The 17447-nt window shown below is 30.8% G+C and overlaps 1 protein-coding gene across 1 annotated transcript; it reads left to right on the top strand.

The window, feature by feature from the left end:
• LOC105162681 (CDPK-related kinase 1) lies at positions 11259 to 16982 on the top strand. Its single transcript, XM_011080769.2, has 11 exons — positions 11259 to 12476; positions 13211 to 13341; positions 13734 to 13775; positions 13855 to 13963; positions 14306 to 14384; positions 14463 to 14759; positions 14850 to 14962; positions 15799 to 15906; positions 16015 to 16077; positions 16199 to 16366; positions 16461 to 16982. The coding sequence occupies exons 1-11, from the start codon at positions 11985 to 11987 to the stop codon at positions 16596 to 16598; spliced, it is 1740 nt and encodes a 579-aa protein (XP_011079071.1). The 5' UTR covers positions 11259 to 11984; the 3' UTR covers positions 16599 to 16982.

The following is a 17447-nucleotide window of genomic DNA, read 5'->3' as shown; positions in this document are numbered from 1 at the left end:
TGAAATTTATATATATATATATATATGGAAATTTTTTGTACTATCAAATTTGAACCAACCAAACAAACTATATATAATTGCTTTGTGATTACTCATTTTTTCTAAATTATATATTAATATGGCTCAAATTTCATCGAGCCGAGTTCAATTTAGAACAATTACATTGTCCTTCCACCACATTTAGTATAATTATACATAAAATTCATCTAATTTGAAAAATCACATCTAATATTCTTAACATTTATTTTTCTCCAACAAATAAATTTTTTAAAATTTACCGAATTTATATTAGTCAAAAAATCGAATGAGAATCTATATTTGCTCTTAATTAATTTAATACTAACTTATTACATGTCAAATAATTTTTTTTTATCAAATTATCCTAGTTTATCTTTACACGCTAATATATGTGACGATGCATATCTTTATTATATAAATATTTTGGTTAAAAAAATTTATTTGATTGCAATAAGTTAGTAACAAATCATTGAGAATTAATATAAATTTTCGTTTAATCCTTTTATTAATATCAATAAATTTGAAATTTTAACTAATAAATAAAGATGTAATTTTTTATATCACATTAAATTTATATGTATTTTCACCAAATTATAAAATACGGCGGTGTAATTATCTCTTTATATATTCATGAATTGTTCGGAAGGCCATTTTTGAAAAGGTTGAGAAGGTACTTTGTAGGAAGAAATGACAGGGATATTCTTGTCAAAATCAATTAATGGAAAAGCTTATGAATATCTTTTTCTTTTCTTTTTTTTTTGAAGAATTCTATTTTTTATTTTTGGAATGATTATATTTACGCTCTTAGTTTATAATATATTTAGAAAAATTATCTTTATCTTTTATATAATTACAGAAATCATTCCTAATACTTCTAATAGTTAAGGGTGGACGTGTATTTTGTAAAAGTAATTGATGTTTACGTTTCTAATGGTGCATGTATAATTTTTTGTAAAAAGTAAAAATAATTTGTATAAATAGACCGGGTAGACGTAATTAACCCTTATTAACCACAAGAAAATATGATATTAGTGACAAACTATCAAATGATAATTTTAAAAGTATCATTAATAATATATATATAAAATTATAATAATTTTTATCTTTTCACAATATAATTATTAGTGACAAAGAATGTGTATAAAATTATCACTAAATACAGTTAGTGACAATTATTATTTATTGTCACTAGATCGTCACTGTACATGAGTGACTAATTGTATTTAGTGACAACTTCGTGTACATTTTTAGAAAGAATATACGAGAGATTTTATTCTAATATTTTTTATATTTATAATATTTTGAAAATAATAGTTGAGAATTATTAGCCTTACATTATTACATTATCACTCACAAAGGAAGATAAAAGATCTAGAGTATTTAGTTTCATATTTGGAGAAAATATAGTTAACTAATAAAAGTAGAGACTCCATGATTATAAATTTATTTTGTTATGTATTTAAACTCTATTAATATGGGAGTATTAATATATTTTAATTAATAATAATTTCAATATAATTGTAAATATTCGATGTTGATAATTAATAATAAATTAAAATTAATTAGTTATATAAAAAACTAAAATGCCCGTGTCTTTTTTTTTTTCTTTTTCTTTGTCAGGGTCCAAACTTAACGGAGTGAAGACCGGCCACGGTGGGTAGAAGTGCAAATGAGTCGAGCTCGAGTCAAAAGATCATTTCTAAATTAAAAGAATTGTGTAAAAAACATAAATACTCGCAACAACAATAACGAAAATCTAACTAAAGTCCAAACACAACCAAACAAAGTCAACAAAAATTCAATCAGGCATTTCATCAAACATCTTGAAAGCAAAAATTGCTGGCAAAGTTTCTTCTACAAACTGTAAAAGAAATTTACAAAAAATACATATTTATTAATAATATACATATTTATTTATGAACAAATTATAAAATATACTAAATTATTGATTTTAGATCATATAAATTAAAATACCATATTTAATATCATCTAAAACTAAAATATAAGATATTAACTAATAATTCTAATTTATGGTGAATTTTAAATATTTATTTACAAAAAAGTATGAAAACTTACTAAATTGTTGCTTAAGTGTGTTTTTAAACAATATAAATAAATAAATATTGTATTTTATAATTATATAAAATTAAAATAAGTTATATATTGGCTAATAATATTAGTATTTGTTGAATTTTGAATATAAACTTAATATAATATTAAATATGTTACTTAAATAATATTTATAAATAAAAAATAAAAAAATAGGTATGAGCTCGCAAGCTCACAAACACAAGAAACATGGCTCGAGCTCGAATGCTCTCGAACAGGCTCGGCTCAACTTGCACCCCTAGGGTCACCTAAAATTATCATAACGATGGAGAAAAGAAAAGAGGTAAAGGTGCTTGTTTAATTATTAAGTTTAAACAAAGTAATTATCGCTGTTTTTTTGGCAATAATGACATAATTATCTCACTTTATGTTTTACTGTAATTTATTTATCGTTGTTATTCATATCAATATATTAGTTGAATAGAGGCATTACTTAGTATATCGAGATAATTATTATAATTTATTTATTATTTTAAATTAAAAAAATAAATTATTTTCCAGTTTTTGGCGGATCATATGATATATATGATTAATAATATTTAATTTTTTTATTTTTTTAGTATAAATAATTATATCATTTATAAAATAATATATAGTTACCACTAGAAAAAATATGATTTTTCGTTATGGCTAGTTACTATAACTAAAGAAGAAAATCGTAGCAAATACAATTTAACCACAGCTTCGCAATGACCATTAACCTTCATTCTGTAGGCGTGGACAAAAAATTAGACATGGTCAAAACGATGACAGATATTTTTGCTATGGCTAAAAAACATAGCAAATATTTATTAATCGTTGTAAAATATGACAATAGCACTATCATAAAATAATTAATTTAAGAACTGGTCATATTCAAAATTGTGACTCATCAAAATTTTAATTTTTTTTTTAAAAAAAATGAGGAGTTCCAAATATCATTTAATTTGAACGTCGAAAATTATCAACTAGAGAATATATACATATATATATATATATATAGAATTATATATTATAGGGATTTACGCTCATGTTCTATGGTTTGTTTATGCAAACCACTTCTGTCTTTTACATAATTACATAAATTATCACTGGCAGCAAAAAAATAGGGATCGTTTGTGTAATGATGCTAACATTTTTAAGGGGTCAGTTTGTAATTTTTTAAAAAAGTAAGGAGTGCTTTGTACAAGTGATATTGACATTTAGTGGGTGTATGTATAATTATCTAAAAGATATAGATTATTTATATAAGCAAACTATAGATCAAGGGGTGTAAAAGCAATTATCCCTATTATATATAATGCATGAAGAATCTCATCAACATTGGCTTAATTGCATTTTTTGTCATGTAATATATTATTTATTATTTTCTTCCTTTAACTTAATAGAGCAGCATTTTGGTTCCTTTTTTTTAGAGTTTACGATTTTAGTCCGTTTTACACCAGAGATAATCCCCAACGGTGAAAATGGTGAACCCCGGTGAAGAAAATGACTGAAATCGCAAAAATTAAAAAGATGAAAGACAAAAATGCTATTCTAAAAAGTTAAAGCATAGAAATGCTGGAAAGAATGAGCTAATAGAAACTGTAACTCTAATTTTAAAAGGTAACACGATATGCACATTCATTTTTCTAGCTAGAAAGGTGAACTTCAATAAAAAAAAGAACTAAAATAGCGAAAAATTGAAAAAATGTAGTGGTAGAATTTTAGATAAGACAGAAACATAAAACAAAAATTTACATGGTTTGGTCTTATGACCTATGTCCATAAGACAAATGCCCAAATGACTAAATTATATTATTCTCTCTTAATTTCTCAAAATCAAATCATTTAAATATCACAAAAATTGTTTAAATATTATTTTGATTCTCTAGTGATTTTACGAGTATTTTGAGAATCAATTCATAATTTTCAATATGAAGGACCAAAATACTATATTAAAAAATTAAATAAAAAAAACGCTAAATAACTTAAATTACAACACTAAAAATGCATTTAAGACCATCAACATCAAATGTCTGGTTTATGGAATTTTTCATGCTACCAATTATTATGTGCATGCAATAATAATATAAGGTAAATTACAATCACCTTTCTTAAAATTTGGCATAATTATAAATACTTTTTGTTGTTTGAAAATTTATTAATACTCTCTGATTTTAACGGTCATCCAACAATTAGGCCAATCCATTAGGTTTCTATCTATTTTTATGGTGAACTGACCAAAATGCTATTGTAAATTCAGAATTATAATTTTCATCTGTAAATCTTTTTTTGATTTTTTCATGGACTAAGTGGATAATTTTTTTTTATAAAATTTTTTTCATCCACCGCATTCAATTTTTTTATAAATATTTAATTTTTAAAAAAAATAAAAAAATACAGTAAGAGCAAAATTGACAATTTCATACTTCCATCCCAAGATTATATAATTTCATCGAACATCAAGAAAGTATTTATACTTTTTCAAATAACAAAAAATATTCGTAATTATACTAAATCTAAAAAAAAATGGTTGTAATTTACCCAATAATATAATATAAATATTAAACCAATCAAGAAAAAATACAAAAAGCAAAAATTGATACACAATTCTTGCTGCCCAACATGCTCCAAGAATTTGCATGGTTTCTACATACAATATTCTCAACAAATTAATACTCTCTCTCTCTCTCTCACACACACACACACACTCTCTCTCTCTCTCTCTCTCTCTCTCTCTATATATATATATATGTGAATGATTGAGGTAGAAGTGGGAATGATGGATGATAATGATGATGTATATATATCTGCCATTGCCATTGGATTCTTTGATATTCTTTCAAAGCTATTTATAACAAACGTTTGACCAAAAATATGTAAACAATGAATTAATTAATGTTTGCAATTTGAGGGTTGGAAAACAAACATATCTGTATCCCATGTTCTTCCATGTTCCCTCTCCATTTCTTTATTCCACCAACTAACATACATACATACATATATATATCTCAAAATATTAATATTAAATAATTTTCATCTCTAATAATTTATTTTTACATAATATAGTTATTTAAAATGATATGTCCTTGGTATTCTCCATTTCTCAAAAACGAAGCATCCATATTATCCCGTATGGAGCCATCTTCTTCATCCAACATGTCCATCCCTTGTGGGGAATGAACGGTACGCACGAGCCCCCCACACTCTCACAGCTCTGTTAGTACCAATCATAGCCGTCTCGTCAAGTCTCGATGCTAATGCCTTAGCGGTTCTCCAATAGGCAAGTGAGACTAATTATGATTTTAGAATTAGGCCAAATAAAAGATATTGGATTCTGATCCCATTGCCGCCAATTTAAAAAAGAAAGTTGTACGTGCAAAATTTACAGATATTAATATTAAATAATTTTTTAATCTAGAATTTTAAATTTCAGATGATGTAGTTGTTTAGTACATTGTTGAGGTCGAGTTAAATAAGAGGTCTTGGGTTCGAATCCCATTGTTACCCATTTATAAAAGAAATATTTGTTTCACAGGTAAGTTTTACATGTGAATGTAGCGTGTTGAGATATTAATATTAAATAATTATTTTTTTAAAAAAAATAATTTTTAAATGGGATGGTTGTTTAATAATAATTATATATATGGACAGCGAAGAAATTTCACTTGTGAAAGGATCGAGGATGAATCGTCAAGAAAGAGCAAAAATTACGGATTTGTCCTCAACAAGTAAATTGTAGCCGTATAAAAGGAGTAGGATGATGGATCAAATAGTAATTTTCACTTTCTGTTCAAAAGATAAGAGAAGGTCAGTTGGGTTGAAACCAGAAAAACACTTCACCTGATTGAAGATTCAACTCTTTAATAATAATTTTTTTGAATTTGTTTAAATAATTTTAAATTTAAATCAATTTAAATTATTATATTTTAATTTTGAATTATATTTTATTAAATATTAATAGATTTTATTTTTTCATAGATTGATTAATTCAAATTTATTTCTTCAAATCCACCATCAATCCAAATGCATCCTAAAATCATATTTTGAACTAATATGCTAGTGCGGAAATTCTAGCCCCGAACCCAGCTAAGCCGAACATAAACCAGTCATATGGCTAGTGTCATATTTATACTTGTCATGTGATTGATGTGCAGCTTGCTCTGTGATCGATTTAATTCGACCGAATCTGATTTGAGTAAGAATTTATCTACAATAATGTCATTATTTGCTGATTCAAAAGAATTGACGTTAATTTACATAGCTTCTTGAACTCATTCCCCCCTCAAGGCGAACCCCTTGCTCTAGCATCGTTGATCATTGTATACGTACTTTTCAGTTCAATGCAATCTGATTTTCTGAATTCGCGTGTGCAATTTACGATTTTGTGATTTGTTCCTCCCGACTCTGATATATTTTGGCGCGCTGCGTTAGTGCCGAGCGGAGGTGTGCGAAGATTGGCGGACATAGTTAGCAGACTACTAGCCACATGGTGCGCTTTGCGATAGGCACCTCGCGAGAGGTGGTAGCCTAAAACTTTGTTTTTTTTCTTTTTTGTTTTGTGTTGGTTGTGGGGGGGGGGGGGGTTGGGGGGATCCCTCTTTTTAAATTCACTTTATTCCTCAAATAAAGATAAGGAGGAGAGGAGGGGTATCAAAGAATAAGAATTTATGTATTTTTTGTCTTTGGCAAAAGCTCCCACCATGCCAAGAAAGAGGGACAATTCTTGATTGCTTTTATTATAATTAGGGTTTCAATCATACTATCCCAAAAAAGGACATTGGATTTTTGTTTAGGGATTAAATTTTTTCCCTTTTTCTGATAATTCCAAGAACTTTGTCATTACATAGTGATGAGAGGCACACAATTAATTAAAAAAAAAATATAATTAATAATAAATATATGTATATTTAAGTTCATGGAGTGGTCTTTTATGCAAAGTGGAAAAAAAGAGAGAATTACTGAAAAACATATGAAACCAAACACTGTCTTTATAGTTTCTAATTATTAATTACTTGCTTCAAAACCACATAATTAATTAACATTTTCTAATTATTGATCACTTGCTTCAAAACCACATAATTAATTAACATTATTAAATCATAATGAGTTGTTTAGTGTCTTAATCACTTTTTATTTTTCCTTTAGAGAAAAGGGATTACCTAAAAAGCAATCACAATCACCTTCTATTAATTCTCAAACCTTTTTTCACGCTATATTTTTAAGTGATGTTCGAAAATTATGGTACTTGACCTAATATTACATCCAAATTTGTCGACTATAAATCCAATTATATATATATATATATAATTTTTATTAGAATTATTCAAAATTAATCAATTACTTATTTACATAATTAGAAAATTCAAAAAAATATGACTTTTTTCTTTTTGTATTTTTTAAAAAAAAGGGGGAAATTTATAGAAATTTGATTCTTTAAAATTAATCAAAATCGAAAAAAAAATGTTTTTGGTTAAAAGGTTTGAAGAATCAAAAAAAGAAAAATGAATCAAGATAATGGGAATAAATTCCCATGGGATCACCCCTGATTATCTACTTTTAGGGTGCACCACAATATGAGGCATGTGAAACTTTTCCCCATTTATCAAAATATTAAATATTTTGTATTTTTACTTTTTTATTTATTAGAGTTAATTACATTTTGTCATTCAAATTATGAATGTTTTTATACTTTGAAATCTATTTTTTTTTATATATATCGACCTACCATCTCAACTTTACGAAATTTTGTTTTTTGTCATTTATAATTATTTTTTAATCAAGTTTTTTTATCGAAAAACATCAGATGCAGTGCAAATATGATATTTAAGGGTTATGTGATTTGATATTTTTCACATATGGACAACATGTGATGTTTTTTCGACTAAAAAACGATCATATATGGCAAAGTGCAAATTTCGCAAAGTCGAGATAGTAAGTTGACACAAAAAGAAGTTTCAATTGCAAAGTATGAAAACGGGTATAGTTTGAATGGCAAAATGTAATTTATCCTATTATTATTATTACTGTTTTACTACTACTACTTTTTAATAGGGCAAAAAGTAAATATCTTGATATAAAAAAAATACTATTTTTATCTTTTAATGAGAAATTAAAATGATAATTCATGTGATTATTTCAATTAAAAATCAGTTGGAAAGAATAATTATCCGAGGAAAGTGAATTCTTGATCTTATTAATATTAGTTAATTAATTAATTAATTATTGAGAGGTGAGTAATTAAGATGTTAAAACCAACTGTTATGACAGTTGAAAATGGTTAGGACCTCTCTATATATTAATAAATGTCAATGGGTACGTACGTGATATGTAATAATTGTGATTATTTTAACATTAATGATAATAGCTATAAAATAAAGGAAAAAGTATTATTTTAATCCGTTAAGTATGACTAATTTTAATTTTTGTCCGATAACTATGTCCATTAATGTTTAGGTCCAGTAACTTACGAAATTGCTTACTTTTAGTCCTCTAACAAATTTTTGGACAATTTTACCCCTATGCAACTTTTGAAAGACAGTTTTAGTTCATATGCACTCATAGGGTTAAAATTGTCCGAAAATTTGCCAGAGGACTAAAAGTAAGCAATTTTGTAAGTTACTAAACCTAAACAAAAGCAGACATAGTTATCGAATTAAAATTAAAATTAGGCATATTTAGCGGATTAAAATAATACTTTTTCCTAAAATAAAATAAATGTTGTTGATGATGATGAGGAACACATATAGCTCACCAACTTAAATAAAATGGTATAAATAATTTTCAGTAACATGAGACAAGAAATATTGTGAAAACGAAATATTATTTTACGCATAATTATTGATTTAGTCAAACAGTTTATTTTAATTATATTATATTCAAAATTCAAAACAAAAAATAATGTGAATTTTCATGTTCTTGGTCACGTCCAATTGGAATTTGAGCCATCTGCCTGTAGCCAACCTTGCTAGTTAAGAAATCGCACCGATTGAGATTTGTTTATTGCTTGTGATATAGATACTAATGATGTAATCTTTTGACTCCACAAATATTTGTAAAAATGATAATAAATGTTTTTTTTCCTTATAAGTATGAAATAATCACATGAAAATGCTAAATGAGGGATAAAATTTTTTACTAACTTCAGCATTTTTCATTCGCACCATAACGAAATGGGGTTAGATGTAAACGATAAAATCTCAGAATTGATTTAAGTGTAATTTTGAAATTTTTTTTAATGTAATTTGTAATTTTTAGAGGGAGTTTAAAAATAATTAAGCCACGCATATATATAGACATTGCTAATTTGGATGATTTAATGTGAGCCGCTGATCTAACTTTAATGTGACGGTCGAGGAGATCATGCAAATTATTGGGTTAAATTCAGATTAAAAAAAATATAATTTAGCCCCTTGTAATATTGTAAATGTGCAAATTATCCTCCTATAAGAAAAAAATAGTAATTTACCCTCCTGTATTTTTTAAAATACAACAATTTACTCCCTTATATTTTTTAAATTTACGCAATTTACCTCTCTAAATAGGGGGTAAATAGCTTCATGTTAAAAAATATAGGGAGTAAATTGTTATTATTTTTTTATAGGGAGATAATTTAATTATTTGTAATATCACATGGTTAAATTGCATTAAACTCAATCCAAATACCTGTGTGAACGTAGATACACGACTGAGTGCAATTTATATTGTTAAAATCATATTTGAAACTATTTTTGTCATTTTTAAAAATAGGAGGACTTAATTTGAAGATACTCAAAAGTAATTTAGCTAGAGAATATACCCCGATTTACCCCAAAACTTTATGAATTTGTAAAAGTTGCCTCAAACCTTGCGTCCAAAATATTTTCCAAAGTGACCCCTTGCCCAACTCCATACATCATTCGTATTGTTAATAGAATTAAATTTAGATATTTCTAGCAAATTAATTTGCTTCTCTTTGGTGTAAATCATTTTGATTTAGAAAAAAAAATTATATTGCATTATAATAATTAAAAAAATTCAAAAATCAAGTATCTATATATAATTATGATCATCGTGTCCATTGATTCTTGTTATGATTCAAGAAAAGAAGAATTTTAAAGTATCTAATTTCTGTCTAGTGTAATTTCAAAAAATATGAGAGGGGTTGTCAAGTAAATTCCTGGACAGGCTCATTCAACATTACAAAAACACGTTGAGGCACTGGAGAATAATTAAAAACCCTTCAAAACTCTCATCAAATTCGATCTAGACGAGCTTAATGCAAATAAAGAAATCTAACAGCAAAAGTGCACACCTCAATAATGAAACAGAATAAGGTAGTACTTAAGAGTAAATTATAATGGGATTTCTTGAACTTTGTCGTAATTATAAATATTCTGTCGTCGTTTGAAAAATTATAAATACTCCATGCAATTAACGGCCATCTAACAATTACCCCATACAATGGGCTGTCACGAGGAGGTATTTGTTAGAGGATAACTAATTTTATAAAGTATTTATAATTTTCAAACAATAAGAGAGTGATTTCTAATTAAAATAAATTTTAGAAAAGCCTGTTGTAATTCAACCTGATACTCATATTGCTCTTTTGATATACAAGTGTCGGTATTGTAGGGTCTTGCCCACAGTATGAGAACCACATCTTTCAGGGTATTTAGAAAGTTACTTATTTGTTATTTTTTCAATTTTGAAGAGGACAAAGTTGAATAACATTTGAAAGTTTAGGGACTAAAGTGTAATTGCTGTTTCATTAAATTACTAATATCTCCAGAAGCAATCGCTGATGAAATATTAGGAAGTGATGGTCTGAATTGTTGAGGCAGAAAGGGCATAAAATTGATTTCTTTTTGGAAGTCCAAAAATTCAAAGTTGAAAATCCCAAAAAAAGATAGTCAAAGCTCAAACTACACAAATAATAAAATCAAAATGGTAGTTAGCTTAGTTGTTTGCAGATGTTTACACATGAAAATACTCTATACAACAACTCACTCATCTCTCTCTTCTCTCTCTCTATGAGAAGTGAACAGGCTGGAAGGATCCAAACCTAAACCCCACCAAAAATATTATCAATTAATAATAGGGCCTCTACCAAAAATGATATATCTTCACAAACCATTCCAAGAAAATCAAAGAAAGGAGAAATAAATTCTTGGCATAAAAGTTGGAAAAGAAATTAAAATTATTTTTAAAAAAGAAAGAAGAATGGAAAAGCAGAGGAAGAAAGGGGGTTGGGTTTCTTGCTTTTTCCCCCATTCACTGCTCTTTTCTTGCAGCCTCTGCTAAGCATCTTTTTCTCACTTTTGTGCTCTTTTCTCAGCCCCATTTCTTGTTGGTGGTGTGTTCTTCTTTTGTTTCCATCTTTCTTTTGGGGTTCAAGTTCAAGGTTCTCTCATCTCTTGCTTTGAGTGATTCCAAAGTTGCTATTTCTACCCATTTTTCTTGAGCTGAAATCAGTTCCTCATTCCTCCTGATTCTTCTTGCATATTTTTTGCAATCTTTCTGGCATTGATCATTACAATAAGAAAGTTAATCCCTTTTCATCTGACAAGATTTTTATTTCATTTTTTCCATTCTTGGGCTTTCTCTTTTTCACTCTTTTTTCTTTTCCTTGGATTTGCTTTGGGATTTTACTTCCCTGGCAAATTCTGTCGTGTTGCTTTCTGGGTTCTGCTGATCAAGCTTGAAGATTCTTTCTTGAGTTATTATGCTAAAGGATTAAGTTTTTAAGCAGTGTGGTTACACTGTTTCTTGATTCTAATCTTTTGAGAGTTCCATCTTCGCTGGAATTCTTTTACCTTCAAATGGTTTGAAGTTTCTCCATTGTTCTTGATCACAAGTTTTAGATTTTTTTCAACTTTGGTTTTACTTATTTTCCTAAATCCTCCCGCTGAGATTCCATGGGACTTTGTCATGGAAAACCCATTGAACCCCCACAAAATCTGTCTGAAAATCCTGTAATCCCAGGTGAAAACAATGAGCCTGGACTCAATTCCTCCACTGGGAAAACCCCTAAATTCCCATTTTATAGCCCAAGTCCACTGCCTAGTGGGTTCAAGAATTCCCCTGCTAATTCTAGCAGTGTCCCTTCAACACCCCTCCGTTTCCTTAAACGCCCATTTCCACCACCATCACCGGCTAAGCATATTAAGGCCTTGCTTGCAAGAAGGCATGGCTCTGTTAAGCCCAATGAGGCCACTATACCTGAAGGGAGTGAGTGTGAGATTATTGGATTAGACAAGAATTTTGGGTTCTCAAAGAATTTCACCAGCCATTATGAGCTTGGAGAAGAGGTTGGTAGAGGGCACTTTGGTTACACTTGTTCTGCTAAAGGAAAGAAGGGAAGCTTGAAAGGGCAAGATGTGGCTGTTAAAGTTATACCAAAATCAAAGGTTAATCAGTTTGCTTTAACTCTTAGGAGATGTATATGTAATGTGGAGAAAAAGAAATTTGCTTTGAATTCCCTCTTTTATTCGTTTATAATAAGTATGTTTGCAGCTATTTATCACTGGGTTTTGTTTTTTTTGTTTATGTTTTGTTCTTTGTTCGTTTTATTTCTTCCTTATCTGTGTATTTTGGAATTTATGCATTATGAACAAAGATGAGTATATATAATGATTTCACTTTACAAGCAAGTAGTTTATACTTTCTCTGTGCCGCAGAGGTTGGTGCTGTTGTGCACGTGCATGTTTAGCTGTATACAGGCAATGATAATTGTAACTACTTGATTGCATAACGAATAATTATGAGAAAGTCAAGTTTGTAAACTATCCTAGTTATCGTCAATTTCATGAAGAATCTTTGTAGAATTTGCGACTACCTAAGGATGTCCGTAAGTGGTCTTTACAGTTTCCAATATGGGAGAATCTTATGTTTATTACCTTCTATACTTATTACTAACTTGCAGATTGCGGTTTCTAAGTCGTACATGTCTGCATGTTGGTTTTTGATTACTCATCAATGCAAAGCTGGTCACAGAAGTGTTGCCCTTTTCATGGTTTGCAAGTGTTGCACGATTTTGCCTTTGAGAATTTGACTTATCTTTGTCTAAGAAATAGATTTTATTAAAAAAAATTGTATAAAATTCATTAAAATTAAGGACCCAGAAATTTTGTGTTTTGTACAGATGACTACAGCAATTGCCATAGAGGACGTGAGAAGAGAAGTGAAGATACTACGTGCATTAACCGGACATAAGAACTTAGTGCAATTCTATGATGCCTATGAGGATGAGGACAAGGTCTATATAGTCATGGAGTAAGTTTGGACTATTTCAACCTTATTTCACAGAGTCTATCTCTGATACATTCTTGTATTAACATCCGTCATGCAGAAACTTTGCCAGTTCATATGGTTTAGATATGAAAACAAAATTTGAAATTTTCCTTCTTTTATGCGGATATCAGTTTCCACATGCTACTTATGGTGGCCAGGCAGACTATTTGGAAGTGTAGAGTTTACAGTAATTTGTGTCTTACAGGGTCGATAACTTTATTGATGATTATATTAAACCTTTCGTGTCATCATTTAGTTGGTTCTGTTGATTCTTTATTAGCGTTTTCAAAGTCCATAGCACAAGAGTCTTTTATGAGGTTGATTGTCCCAGTTAGATGTTTAAAGACTAAGAGAATTCAAGTTCCTGTTTCCAGGCTATGCAAAGGAGGAGAACTACTGGATAGCATACTTTCTAGGTATGCTTTTCTTTGAATTTCTCAGACAGTTTCTCATGCTTCCAGTCTTTCTAAGTAATTGTCCATTTGTTTGCTTCAGAGGTGGAAAATACCCGGAAGAAGATGCGAAAATTGTCATGGTACAGATTTTAAGTGTGGTCGCGTATTGTCATCTCCAAGGTGTGGTCCACCGAGATCTAAAACCTGAGGTAGAGCTACTTATGTCCTCAATTACATTTCTTTGCTTCACCAGACTTCTTGCATCTGAAGTTTTGGACCTTAGTTGTTCTGGTTTATATTAAGACTGTCAGTTGCCTAAAGTCATCGGCACATGATAACTGATATTTGGATTGTGCATTGATTATTATCAAGAAACTTATCTAAAGTGATTTTCTTTTATTTCCGGTATTCAAGTATATTTTTTCCTGCTAAAGTTTGAATAATTAACTGAATATTGAAGCTCTAGTATAGCATTCAACTTTTGTCATGAGAAATGAGAGGTGTGTTACTTTTGTTTTTATAACTGACATGGATTTTGTACATACTCTCAGAATTTTCTCTTTGCTTCGAAAGATGAGAATTCCACTTTGAAGGCAATTGACTTTGGACTCTCCGATTATGTAAAGCCAGGTAGGTCTATTGCTGATACTTCGGTGTTCTTCGCATTACTGTTGTAAAAGTTGATTTAATGAGTAAATTTCTTGGCAGATGAAAGGCTGAATGACATTGTTGGAAGTGCTTATTATGTGGCACCTGAAGTTTTGCATAGATCATACGGAACGGAGGCTGATATGTGGAGTATTGGTGTGATTGCTTATATTCTTCTGTGCGGAAGCAGACCATTCTGGGCGAGGACGGAATCTGGAATCTTCAGAGCCGTTCTAAAGGCCGACCCAAGCTTTGAGGAAGCCCCATGGCCTTCTCTGTCCCCTGATGCTATAGATTTCGTAAAACGGTTATTGAACAAGGATTACCGTAAAAGGATAACAGCAGCTCAGGCTCTTAGTAAGTAGTCGATCGGTAACTATTTCTCGGAACTATGATCTATTCCCCACCTAAATCCAATCTAATATCTTGCATGATTTTCATTTCTAGGTCATCCATGGCTGGCAGGACACCACGATGTGAAGATCCCTCTAGATACGATAACGTATAAGCTCGTAAAAGCTTACATATGTTCGTCTTCTTTGAGAAAGGCAGCTTTAGGGGTATGTATATATGTTTACTACAGAGAAAAATTCATGACAAATATGATTTTTTGCCCACTAAGTGCTGATCTATCTTGTTGCTTGTTTTCATATACTCATGTTTCAATTTTTCTTCCTTATCCTTCATTCAGGTGAGTGCTGGTTGAGGAAAAGGATATCTTACTTTTCGGAAACTAATTCTTTGTTTAATTAAAATATCTTGAGGTCAAGACTAAAATCAGAGAGCAGTCACATATTCTCCCGACTCGATATCCCTAGACAAACTGAGTCTTTATGTTGCTGTTATCTCTGAAAGGCACTATCTTACCCTACTTCAAAACATGCGAACTGTTCTATTTCTCTTGTTTGGTGAATCGATATTTTATGTAGACGTCTTATAGTAACCTACATAATTTGCTCTTTAAGTTTATGAAGATTCATCAATTAAACTGTGCTGAGATGATGCTCTCCCACTTCAGCTAGGCTCGATCCTTTGGATATTTCATAAAAGCCCTTCATATGGTGATGATCAGATGTATAAACCTCTTCCTTGTTAGGTATCTCGTAAGTTCAGGTCACTAGACTTAGCTAACAGTTCTCTTATACCTGCTAAGATTACGGTTGCGTGTATTATTTGTATTCTTACAATGACTGAAATCATTGTATTCCTAGATATCTTCTCCTCTAGTTCTGAATCATAGGTTTTCAGTTTCTTACATCAAGGCACGTGCAAGGCTAATTCAATTAGAGTTGTTCTCCTTTCATTCTCTGATGAAAACTATCTATGCCGACTGTGTACATTTTCTTTCAAAATAGTGCTGCAAAATGAGAAATCTCATTTTCTGTGATTGCAACAGGCTCTTGCAAAAACATTGACGATTCCGCAGCTAGCCTATCTCCGAGAACAGTTCACACTGTTGGGGCCAAATAAAAGCGGATTTATATCCCTACAAAACTTCAAAACCGTAAGCTCTCTGTGTGTGTGTGCGCGCGCGCGCGCAAGTGTTCTCTGACACTATATTTGCTGGTTTTTCATTTATATTACTTTGCCAATTTAATCACCTTCTCTGCAGGCTATGTCAAAGAACTCCACCGATGCAATGAAGGATTCACGGGTTCTAGACTATGTCAATGTGGTAAAACTTTCATTAACCTTTCTGTTCAGTTGGTCATTTAGTTTTACAGTGTAACTAGTGAGTCAACGCAAGTAGTGCTTTAGTGATGAAAACTGCAAAATGCATTTCTTGTGTCATGCAGGTGAGTTCTCTTCAGTACAGAAAATTGGATTTTGAAGAATTCTGCGCTGCAGCAATAAGCGTACATCAGCTGGAAGGAATGGAAAGCTGGGAGCAACATGCACGCCATGCCTACGAATTTTTCGAGAAGGATGGGAACCGACCCATTATGATCGAGGAACTTGCCTCAGTACGCTTCTCTCTCTCTCTCTCTCAAAATGTGTTACAGATTCTCATTTCTGTATCTGTTTACTCAAGAATCTGACCATCTGTTGTGTGGACAGGAGCTCGGACTTAGTCCATCAGTTCCTGTCCATGTAGTTCTGCAAGACTGGATAAGACACTCAGATGGGAAGCTCAGCTTCTTGGGCTTTGTAAGACTACTACATGGAGTGTCCTCCCGCTCATTTCAGAAGGCGTGACATCGAGTCGAGCCACTAATCCATTCTTTAAATTATAGCCATTGTCGTTGCTACTTAAACGCCTCAGAAGACTTTCAACCAATCAAGGGGGCACCTACAAGAATCGACATGTTAAGTTTTGCACAGAACGTTTGCTGGATGTTGGAGCTGTAGCCATCTGCAGCAAATCCACTTCAGTACGTTTTGTCTCCTTGTAATTTTCTCCGTTCTTTCCGTATTTGCTGTTGATGAGATGTAGAGGATTGTACAGATAAGAATAGATCACAAAGATGTATTTAGGGGCTAGAGAAACAACTCAAAGCTGAAGGTGGTTTTGTGTCTTTGTTTTATCCCTTTGTCTACCCTGTGAACTTAGCTTCTCAATAAATCATATCATTGTTAAGAGTTTTGTCTTTTGTTTATTCTACATTTGTCTGCGTTTTGCTTCTTTCGCAGCTTTTGAAGACTTGGTAATCGATGACAGCTGTGGGGGGCCAAAAATAACTGCAAGGAGTAATATAATTTCTCAATATCCATCATCTTTTTGTAATATTCGCAAACCTTAAACAGTATCTGTATAATCTACTCAGTTACTCGTTAGCTGCAACATACTGTGGGGCGTCTGAAATCCATGGTCTACATTCTACAACCTGTGTTCAAAGCTTTGGCTACTGCAGCAAACAAGACCATGAATCAAAATCCAGCACATTCACAAGCTCCATGCATGAGAACCAACTGTACACATTTCCAAGGTTTACAGCTATGCAATTCTATCTCGAGTAGATATTTTCGACAAATGTGAACCAGAAAGCAGAGTGAACCCTGATGAGAGCTTTACCATGCGGGCTGACAATGGTTCCCCAAGAGCGG

Source organism: Sesamum indicum, linkage group LG5 (genome assembly GCF_000512975.1).
Source record: "Sesamum indicum cultivar Zhongzhi No. 13 linkage group LG5, S_indicum_v1.0, whole genome shotgun sequence".
NCBI classification, from domain to species: domain Eukaryota; kingdom Viridiplantae; phylum Streptophyta; class Magnoliopsida; order Lamiales; family Pedaliaceae; genus Sesamum; species Sesamum indicum.
This window is presented reverse-complemented; position numbering and strand designations above follow the sequence as displayed.